The sequence below is a fragment of the Phalacrocorax aristotelis genome, chromosome 19 (genome assembly GCF_949628215.1).
Source record: "Phalacrocorax aristotelis chromosome 19, bGulAri2.1, whole genome shotgun sequence".
Lineage (NCBI taxonomy): Eukaryota > Metazoa > Chordata > Aves > Suliformes > Phalacrocoracidae > Phalacrocorax > Phalacrocorax aristotelis.
The window spans coordinates 3,909,459-3,920,285 of record NC_134294.1 but is presented as its reverse complement, the minus strand read 5'-3'; the positions used below and the strand labels follow the sequence as shown (position 1 = coordinate 3,920,285).

General features: G+C 52.1%; 1 protein-coding gene across 1 annotated transcript; it reads right to left on the bottom strand.

Moving 5' to 3' along the window:
- Positions 1–4,336: 4,336 nt before the first annotated feature.
- On the bottom strand, positions 4,337–10,100 carry SRM (spermidine synthase). The gene is made up of 8 exons (XM_075114406.1): positions 9,796–10,100; positions 9,510–9,630; positions 9,085–9,177; positions 7,716–7,869; positions 6,780–6,863; positions 6,293–6,438; positions 5,268–5,390; positions 4,337–4,705 (listed from the first exon to the last, which is right to left on the bottom strand). The coding sequence occupies exons 1-8, from the start codon at positions 10,083–10,085 to the stop codon at positions 4,688–4,690; spliced, it is 1,029 nt and encodes a 342-aa protein (XP_074970507.1). The 5' UTR covers positions 10,086–10,100; the 3' UTR covers positions 4,337–4,687.
- Between the last annotated feature and the right edge of the window lie 727 nt (positions 10,101–10,827).

The following is a 10,827-nucleotide window of genomic DNA, read 5'->3' as shown; positions in this document are numbered from 1 at the left end:
GCCGACCCCAAAGGGACTGCAGGAGGATGAATGGAGGGTGAGTGTAACGCTTCAGTGGTATGCTCAAAACGTTTTTTTTTGAAGGCATGCAAAGTTGAACATTTCAGTTATTCCACCAAAAATCTTCCTCAAAAATAACTACATGCTATGAAACCCTTCTATTTCAAAATACCCCTATTTTCCACTGAAAACGTTTTGCCTGGCTCCAAGTAAGAGGCATTTCAGGGTGTGAAGCAGGCTGAGGATGCCTAGAGTTATGCCTGAGGACTTATGAATGACCTCTGTCACACCAGACTCATCCCGTTGGCGGTAAGATTGGCTGGACAAGACTTGGACGGAAATATTTCTTTACCATTTGGATTCCCTGAGGGATCACATAAGCACTGTTCCTTGTGGGAATGCAGTCAGAAACAGCTCACCAGGGACATTAACACGCGGGACTGCCAGCACCGCAGAAGGGACCGCTCAGCTGGGAGAGCTTTAAAGACGAATTCATGTGCTCCATGCAGCGTGGGGTTCTGGTTACTCCCCTCCTAGGGCTGAAGGGGGATGAAACACATGCAGGCTCATCACGTACATCATCTTGCCCTTAACCCCGGCACACGGAATTAGCCTTGCTGAGCGAACCCCCTCCCGGAGACGCCCGGGCGTGGGCTGCTGCTGCAGCCGTTCAGTACCAAGGAGAGGGCAGCCCCTCCTGCGGGGTCCCTGCTCCGGCAGCCCTCGCTCCTCACCAGTGCTTCAGACCCCATTAGCCACGGAACTGGCGTCCTCGAAAGGCCTGCCGCTCTGATCCCTGACATTCACAATAATCCCCCCTGCCTTTATCTGCTTCACACATCACTGAGTTATAATTGAGCTTCCCCGGCTCTAATTCCCCACTTTTTTCGTATTTAAAGGCACTTAACTCCATCCCATACATGACCAAGGAAGAGCATCACATAGACTTCTCAGTATTTAACTTAGTTAAATTTCTCATCTTACTTTTTAACCACGTTTTGTCTGACTCTTTTGCTAGACCTGAGCTGCTGTTTCATGCTTTTGTCCACACTTTGTCCTCTTCTACCCCCTCCGTTTTATCAAAGGAACTTTCTTCTCCCTGAACTTGGTGGCACTTGTTGTTACTTTGACTGTTTGCTTACTGAGGCTTCTGATGATGCTGAGTTGTCATTTTTATTTCAGCAGTCTCTTGGTCCAGCCAAGCTCCATCAATAATTCAGCCAGGCCTCGATAACATTAGCTCTGGATGAATACCCCACTCTTGTCAATTAACTGGCTGAAAGGGCTCAAGAGATACAGGCAAGAGATTTCTCTTAATTTTTTTAAGCTCTTTTCTGAACTTCTGAAAATTGAGTTAGTTCAACAAGTAAAGCACACAGCAGGGAGCCCAACAACTCAAAAGGCACGAAGAGGCTTAAGCAGTTGATGTGCTAGAGCCCATCAGGCTCTGTTCCCTCGCTTGCTTCCACCTGCTCTGACTGATATTGTACGTTACTTGGGACAAAGCCTATCCCTGCTGGTAAGATGCTGGAACAGTACCACAGCATGTCTAGACAAAAACATCTTTGTGGATCGTTGCTTATGAAGAGCCTTGCTTGACTAGCCTTGGGCAAAAGCCAGAAAAATCTCCAAAAAAGTTACTCAAGTATTTTAGTTGCCCACCTGAAGACACTGCAAAGATTGCTTTCGAGTGTTCAGTTTTTAATTCTACATGAGGCCCCATTAGTTTTCTCCTGTTGGGCATTGCCCAAATCACCAGTCTCTCTTCAGTCCCCAGAATCCTTGGCCACAGCAGCCTGCAGCATAACAGCTCAGACCTCACACATTTGTGGAAGGGATAATCAATCTGTAGACACAACTGCCTGAGAGATGAGTGCCATGCCAAATACCATTCTAGCAGCTCAAATGGCATGTAGGCCTTGTGGCAGCGCGCAGCACAGGGGTGACTAACAGTCATAAAATGCTCACAGATGCTCAGATGGAACTAGCTATAGATGCACAAGCTCTTGCTCCCTCTCTTGCTGCATTGTTAATGAGTGTTTGATCTCTCTCTTCACCTATTGCAAAGCACTGAAGTATTTGAAACTGCCTGTAAAGAACAGTGATTTGGAGTGACGTGGAAACTATATATAGGACCCTATGGACAAGAGTATGTGCGACATCGATGGCAAACAGCCTTGTCTTCCTGCTCTCATCACTGGCCACTCACAAATTTGGAGAGAGCTCAGAGAAAGCCACTCACCACTTACAAATTTGGAGAGAGCTCAGAGAAACAGAAGTAATAATTAGCTGTGTGGAGGCTAGTAACAGGTTTGAGGAAGCCCTCTCCCTCCTGGGCATTGCTGTACTCACTAAGGGTGGGTGGAAGGCTTGAACTTGTTACTAGTTGGCAGCTGCTCTAAGGCCTTCCTGGACTATGTCCTGGTCTTGATTCCCATTCCAGGGGAGAGAAAGTGCCAGAGGTAGTTTTCTGCCAAGGATAAAGGGCTGAATGGGGTTCAGGTCCCACAGCAATTTAAACAGGAGTAGCTAGAACCAGCCTCCATTACTGGTCTGCTCTTTATACTAGAAATGCAAGAGTTGAGCAATAAAATGCCTCAGTAGCCCTAACGAATCAGTAGCTGTGGGAGAAAGGAGAGAGCTACCCAGATAATTAACTCACAAAGCGGGTGTTATCTTCTCAAAACAAGAACACAAGGCAGATCCAGACTCAGTTCTGCAGCTTAGCAATGCTCTGCAAACCCTTATGAGCACAAATAAGCAGTATTGATACTGGTAGTAGAAGGGGGCATTGGGAAAGAAGTGGTAAGTCTCATCAGAAAGGGGAAAGTAAGAGGAGCTGGTACTGACACCACAGAAGTCCCTTGCTGTAGGCACACAGTGGCTCCACCACCTACGCTGCTTGTAGGGTCACAATTATGGCGAAGCCCCACCCAACCTTTGCAAAAGTCTGCTCCTTCTACTTTTTCCTCTTATCAAGCCAAAAAGTCTCAGAAGAAGCCTTTTTGTCTTCTCCTGATGCCACCTAGTGACAGTTCCCAGCCTGTTCAGCTTGAGTTCAGTACTTGGTTCAGACCCTGGGAGCCACTAAGCCACCGTAATATTTGCAGAGGAAAGGATGGTGCAACTGAGTGGGGCCAGTGATTGGGAGCAATTATGTGATGCTAGCAGGGAGACAGGCAGCTAAAATACAGCTTGGAAAGCCGTACCAGAGGCAGCATTTGGACTAGAGAATAGCTTAGATAGAAGGTACTGACTTCTGCAGCGCAGAGGATGACAGAAGCTGGAGCTATTATGCAGCCAGGTTACAATACAAAACATACAATAGGATCACTCTTCAGAGCTTATTTTTGATGGTAACTTGTCATCCCTAGAGACAAGGGAGAGAGGAAGTCAGACCAATTACAGAGCGCCCTTGGATGTTTTCTGACAAGCACAGCAAACTCGGGATCTCTGTTTCCTCCCCCACACTCTCCCCAAAGAAGCACACCGACCCACACTGATGTCACCTTAACCAGAGCCGAGTGTTTAATTGATTGCAAGGGAGTGACGACCGCACAGTGGTTGCGCTGGGAAGATACCCACTGCACAGCGGTGGCATGGAGTCTTTAAAACAAAAGTAAAGAAGTGGAGGCAGATCCATCTCACAACAGAGTACAATGAAAAACAACTTATGCATCTGGGGATTCTGGGGGCAGCATTAGAAGTAATGATGCCTCCCAAGGACTTGCAAATACCCAGGCCTGAGGCATCTCAGCATGACTGAGATGAGAGATTTGTCAGCACAGCTGAATCCCCAACATCAGTACTTAACAGCAGGCAATGGATCTAAGGTTTGTTTTTTATATATATATATTTATATTTATATATATAAAGCGCCTATCACCATATTGATAAACATTCTTTGGAACCACTCTGACGGCAGGGGTAAGAACAGGAGTCAGCCTGTCACTACCTCAGCGCTTCTGTTTCCAATCAATTTAAAAAAAAAAACAACAAAAACAAAACCCCACAAGACTTTGCTGCCAGCCTGCCCGGCTGGTGTTTAATACTGCTACTTCATCAGGGTTGGAGGGAGACCTATTGTGAATGGCAACAGTTTGCACTGTGACTTCTCCAACTGTACTGCATAACAGCGCAGGTGTCGCAGAAGGGCAGTGGGACACGAAGGCTGAGACCCGTTACAAGTCAAAACGTCTCAGCAGCACGGAGCTCCCATTAGGAGAGAGCAAGCTAATTCTGCGCACAAAGCTCTCGCTCTCTGTGCTTAAGGCTGAGTCAGTGACCCTTCTGGACTCTTCCCAGGTTTCAGAAGATCACCAGACAGAAATACGTGTCAGTTATAAATATACCATGTCAGTTGCAGGGGGCGGAGGTGGGAGGGGGGCGCACAGAGGGGCGAATTTAGAATGGGTGCAGGGAGGAGAGAAAGGAAAAAGACATCTTACGTTTCCAGCACTGGAAAGAACAGTTTTGACCTCACGCAATAAGTCACTGGACCTTTTCAATAGTCTTATCTGGCTTACGCCCCATCATCTTTAACACATCATCAAAAGGAATGTTGGCTGGCAAAGGGTTAAACAATCCCACACAGTGGAGAGCAAATCTGCAGTCTGCTGGGAAGGTCCCCACCACATCACTGACGATCTCAGGGTCCACCTTGAAGGAAGGAAGCAGCTTCACAGGCTCACACATCGCTCAGGGCCTGGAGACAGCCAAAGACAAAAAAAGCGTCAGGATGGACCTGCTGCAGCTCTACCAGTCCTTGACAGAAATACGGCTCTGAAACACAACCATGGCATTTGCCTTCATCCCTAGGACACTCCGAGCTGTTTTTTTTCTGGAGCCTGCAGTTGCAACCCAATCAGGAGATGACAGAATCATGCAGAAATACAGGCTATGCTAAAGCATCCTTATGTACCCTCTGGTTTGCACTAGAAACCACAACCACATTTTATCTAAGACTTTTGGAGCTTTCCAATGGGAAGAGTTCTGCAGGCTCTTGCACTTAGTTTTGGTAGGTGAAGTAGCAGTGATCTGCCATGAAGGCCAGGGACATCAACCCAAAGAACAGTTCCAAACTGAACTCCAGTCTTCCCAGACTGACTCATACTCTGCTACGTCATAAAAAATGCCATCCCTGCTCCGACTTGCTCACAGAAGCCTTTAGGGCTGTAGGAAATCCGCAGGCCTGTATACTCCCACTCCTGCCAAATGAAAGTCATACCTCGTCCCTGCTGTGGGAGTAGCAGCACAGCCTTGCTTACCTTCCGTGCAAACTCTGGCAGAATGAAAGCTGCCCGATGAATATCAGAGTTGTAGTATTTCAGACTCCTCTCTTCTACTTGTTGCTGTGAAAGCTGCTGCACAGGCTCCCGGAAATTTGTGTTCTGCAATAAAGAAGCCAGGTAGCCCTGTAGCGTTTGGGTAACGAGCAGAAGGCTGTGTGACAGGCATCCTGGTTCATAGCAGAGAACCAAGAGGACTTGCAAGACAACAGATGACTTTCTGTTCCAGTATGAGGTCAAAGGTTCTGCACAGCTCCAGCCCCACGGGCTGGAGTTTATGCTCTGTACCTCATGTGACTAGCCCTTATTCACAGATGTCAGTGTATGAGGTCAGGCTGCGTGTGAGCCATGTGCCAGATGAAGCTGTCAGATTGTACCCGAGCATCTAAGAAGCAAGGCTTTTGCTCTTCAGAGCAGAATCCACATCTGCGCTGTCAGGCACAGTGCATGCTGCCAGTGCCCCAGATCAATAAAATACAGCAGCAGGAGTGCCGCTGGCTCCCCAAACCAATGCCACAGTTGCATTTCAGGCTTGCTGTAATGCAGCAGATTGGGAAGAGAGCAGACCTCGGTGGTCCAACACAGAGTTACCAGCCTAACACTGATTCTCACTTGGAGGCCTCTGTACAAGCAGATTACCAGTCGCAAGGTGATTCTTATCAAGCAGGTGCCCACTTTATAACAGCCAGCATCAATAAGCCAAAGCCTTAACAGGCTCTGGAAATCGGTAGTGGCTTCTTCCCTTCCGAGTCTGTTGTACTAGAGAGAAAACCATACCCATTTCTAAGGCAACTGGGTTTCATCACTGGTCAGTTCTACACTTCACTCAGCACTAAGCAAGCTGCACCGAAGAGCTCTGGGGTTCTGGGGCCCAGCATGAGTCTAGTGGCCCCACAGCTGGGAGAGCTCAGCGCCACAGTGCAAGCTCTGTGAGGGACAGTCTGGGGCAGGCTCTGCAGGTGCTTTCAGAGTGGAAAAGGGCACTTCAGGTGCCTGAAACTCACCGGGTTCTTGCTGCAGAGCATGAAGCCAATCTGCCCGCTGGGATACGTGGGGATGGTGCAATAGGCATATTCCACAACAGGGAATAGAGACTTGCAGAACTGACGCATCTCCTTAATGAGATCCAGGTGCAGCCACTGGCACTCACCTACAGGCAGAAAGGAAGACAAGATGCAAGGTGAGAGCTGCCCCTTCTTCTCTGCACAGGCCTGTGCCAGGTTAGAGTGGTTCCAAGTCCAAACCTGCTCTACTCCGCACAGCTCATGTAGTTTCAAAGGCAAGATAAGACCCTTCCGCGAGTTTTACTAAGCGCAGTCCAGCAGTTAATGAGTTGCCGTATACAGATCAAAACCTTTCTTGTACCTGGGAGCTAAAATAGATTTCACTCTCTGCGTCATGTCTCCCCAGGAAGAGAGTGCTCCCCTTCGTGCCTTGCACTTTGCATGCAATGATCTGGCATCAGCCTCTGCCCAGAGACAGCATCCTCACCTTGGCAGCAAAGAATCCCGTCTTCTCGCAGGGCTGTCTTCATCAGCTGGTAGTAGGATTCTTTGAATAAGCTTTCTGCAGGACCTGGGAGAAAAGAGAGTAGAGAGATATATGTAGAGAGACACTAGGATGGTAGGTTTCTGAGCATTTTCCAAATGGCCAGGCTGTACAGGGACTGCACTGGAAAAGAGACATTTCAAATGGCTTTTCAGTCACCACAAGTGCTGGAGATAACCTGGAAGCAAAACGTTTTGACCCTGGGTGACCCCCAGCCTGCACACAGCACAGCAGAACCACCAGGATTTTAGCTTGGCTCAATAGCGAGCCCAGGACTTTTATCAAAGAAAGTCTTAGCAGCTGCCTCTTGCTTCAGTGAGTATTTTTAAATCTGAACTCCGGCTCCAAACTGCCTTTTAGAGATGCCTCTCTCTGTGTTGACTACAGCAAGAGTGAAGGTGACTCAGGCATGTGTCATTGGGTCCCTAAAGTGATGCACCATAACTACCTTTGGTCCCTCTCTACCTCAGTTTTCCCCTTCAGAAACACAGCAACCTCACTACAGCCATCTTTAGGCTAGGTAGCTACACCAAAGCGTGTGAGCTGCTGCTTCATTAGCAGGCACTTGGGCAAAACTGCCTTTGCCAGCATGGTGCTGTATCCCCCATAGGATTACTGGACTCAAGGATCAACTCTCTGCCAGAAGCAATAGCTGCTGGAATCGAATTTTGAGGACAGAAAACGTGACAGCTGTCTTACAGCCTTGCTAATACAGTTTTCTGGTCTTCATCCGCCCCTTTCTCTACCAAAAGAACCAAGTCAGTGACAGCCTTTTCACTTGAAAGGAGCCTGGGCAGGCTGGCATTACTTCCAGGAGGTAAGCAGAAGAGAAAAGGAGGAGTGTGGAAAGCAGTACCCTTTTATAGCCACAATTCTTACCCATGGGGTCAGACGAGTCCGTGATAATGACATCAAAGGCTTCTTGATTTTGTTTCATGAACTCAAAACCATCTCCCACATGCAAGGTCAGCTTAGCACTGGAATACCCCACTGCCATCCCTGGGAGGTATTTCTTAGATACCTGGATCACATCCTGCAACACAGAGAGCACAAGTGGGTCAGCGGGCACAGGAGCTACTTCTCAGGCTACTGTGCAGCTGCAGCTGAAAGAACAGTACTATGAGTCATTTCCTTCCATGCCTTCAGCACAAATCCGACTCCCTAGCTAGATCCTCAAGAGCTGTCAGCGTCTTCAGCCAACAAGCTACGCTCAGCTCTTTCCTATGGCCTCAGGGTTCAGTGACACTGTTGATCTGTCCTTGCCAGACTCAACATGAAGAGCTTGAACCTTCAAAAACTCCCTGAGGAACTAAGAGAATATGATTACAGATCTGACTGCTCTATGCTCCTTTTCCCTGCAGACATCGCTTGCAGAGGTGATCTCAACTAAAGGCTTATTTTTTTCCCCTTCCAAAATAAAAATATGCCAGTAGGTTTCTGGATGTAAGATGAGAAATATCCCCACCTCTGCTCTATAGTCATTAGATCGATCCCCGCATTAGATACAGTTGTCTCTCTCAAACAGCCACAATGGTTAGGCAGCCACTGCCCTAGGCCCAACAATTGTACTGAACGCTACCAGCTTCTCACAGCTGGCAGAAACAAAAAAATATGCTGGTGTCAGGCAGTGCTTGTTCAAAACCAGGCACATATGCCTTGGCAGACAGGGTACACAGTCTCATACAGCAGCGCTTCCCATTCCTAATACAGCCTTGCTTTGAAGAGACAGCAAAACTTTCTTAGAAAGTAAAATATCAGAACAAACTGACCAAGAGGAGAAGGCCCAGCCCATCTATCATGGAAACAAATAACCCCCGCTTATTTCCTGCTTTCAGCTACAGGAGAGTGCTTTACAAAGCGACTGTCCTCCTCTGGCAGGAGCAGCACGCTGGTCTGCATCAGGGGAGAGGGAAAGGCAGCGCCTTCACAAAGCCGGAGCTCTCCTTCTCCGGATCCCACGCTTGGCCCATGCTGGCCTGGAAGGGCCTCTACCGTACATGTGTGAAAAAAAAAAAATCACATGAAAGAGGCAGCCAGCTGCCACGTAGATGACTCGTAAGGCAAAGAGGTGGCGCTGTCAGTGTCATGCCAGCAGAACCGGCAGCAAATGCATTCGCTGCTGACAAGGGACAGCAGGTGAAGCAGCAGCTCCCGTGGATGCTGTGAAGTAGGGCTGCTTTTTGTCGGGCAGCCCGCCTGTCTGAGAGAAGCCCCGGGGCAGCTCCACGCAGCCGGGAGCCCAACGCACCTCATCGATTTCGCACTGCACCACAGACTCCACGGTCGGGTGTTTCACCACCTCTCGCAGCACTCCCCCATCGCCGCCACCGATGATCAGCACCTGGGAGAGGAGAGGGCAGAAAACCGGCCATCAGTAGGGTCAGCTCATAAGCGAACTTTTCACGGCACGGCCTAGAAAGAGGATGGCTGGAAACCCAGCGGCTCTCCGGGCTCGTCCTGCCCCGGCGCTCGGAGATGTGCTCCCGGGGCCCACGCGGGCTGCCTGCCACGCTCTGTCAAGCGGCGAGCGTAGGTGCGCCAGGAACACCAGCCCACGCCAGCCTCTCGCCGAAGGAGCCGGTTGGGAGGACGGGGGCCGGTGTGCGGGCCCCGGGGCCGGCTCGCAGGCCCCGGCTGGGGTGACCCCCGCGAGGGGGGCCGGGGACGACTCACCTTGCGGGGGTCGGGGTGGCTGCAGAGGGGCAGGTTGGCGATCATTTCCTGGTAGGAGAACTCGTCCCGCTCCGTGCACTGGATCACCCCGTCCAGGACCAGGACGTTGCCGTAGGTGGTGCTGGGCAGAGCGGGGAAGCGGGGTTGGAGCCGGCCCGGGGTTGGAGCCGCGCTCCCCCGCCCCCTCCCAGCTCCGCCAGGCCCCGCCGCATGGCGCTGGGCGCCGCGCCCCCCCCCGCCGCCGCCGCCGCCGCCGCCCCGGGGCTCCCTCCCGGCCGCTCCGCACCTGCGGAAAACGAGTATCTCCTGATAGCGGGAGCGCTGGTGATGCAGGAGCTCCTCCACCTGCAGCGACATGGCCTGTCCCGGCCACAGCCGGCAGGTTTCGCGGAACCAGCCCTCGCGGATCAGCGCCGCCGCTCCGCGCTCCATCCCGGCCCGGCCCGGCCGCCCCCGGGCACCTGCGCGCCGCCGCCGCCGCCGCCGCCTGACCCCGCCGGCGCGGGAGGCGAGCAGAGGGGCCCAGGCGCCGCCCCGCCCACCGCCGCCAGCGCGCCGCCGCCGCCGCCTTTCCATTGGCGGTCAAGCTCATCGCCGCGCCCCTATTGGCTCAGGGCGGCGGTGACGCCGGCGCCAGCAGGCTAGGACGGCCGTGCGCCCCCGGGGCCACGTGGGGCGGCGCGCCCGGAGCGCAGCCGCCCCCGCCCCGGTAGGGCCAGTCCGTCCGTCCGTCCGTCCGGCCCCGCCGCGATCGGACCGCCGCGCCCGGCCTGGGCAGGGGGCGCCGGCTCCCCTCGCCCCGCCGCGGCGGCCCCGCTCGGCGCCACGGAGGCAGAGCGCCGGGCGGGCGGAAGGCGAGGCGCTGCCCGAGCGCTGGGCAGAGCTCCGCCGCCCGCAACAGCGCCGGTGACTAAGAGCGTTCGGGGGGAGTCTCCTGTGGAGATCCTACGGGCTACATGTTATGAAAGCGGGTCCCTGCCCGGTGATCGCGTGTCCCGGCGCGCACGCGGAAGCGTTGCAGAGCGCGGCGCCCGCCGCGAAGGGCGGACTTGGGGAGACAGAGCCCGAGGCTGCGCCCAGAGCGGTTCCCAGCCGGGTAACGCTAAGATCTTCCTGAACAACTGCGGCGCGAGAGCAAAATACGTCTTAGACGGTGGGATTTCTAGGGCTACGACTCCATCCGATTCATAGGTGTAACCTACGCGTGGGTTTGCCACTCGCTTCCATTAGAGACATTTTTTTAAAAGCTGTGACAGTAAGCCACAACTCGTAAGGGGAAAACGTTAAAAGACTAAAATTAAGACCACCCTTGAAACAT

Coding starts and splice junctions, on each gene's coding strand:
- SRM (XM_075114406.1), bottom strand. CDS start 10,085: ATGGAAAGGCGGCGGCGGCGGCGCGCTGGCGGCGGTGGGCGGGGCGGC. Junction 7,870..9,084: donor TGCAGTGCGAAATCGATGAG/GTGCGTTGGGCT, acceptor TCTGTGTTGCAG/GATGTGATCCAGGTATCTAA. Junction 6,439..6,779: donor CGGGATTCTTTGCTGCCAAG/GTGAGGATGCTG, acceptor TTCTGCCTGTAG/GTGAGTGCCAGTGGCTGCAC.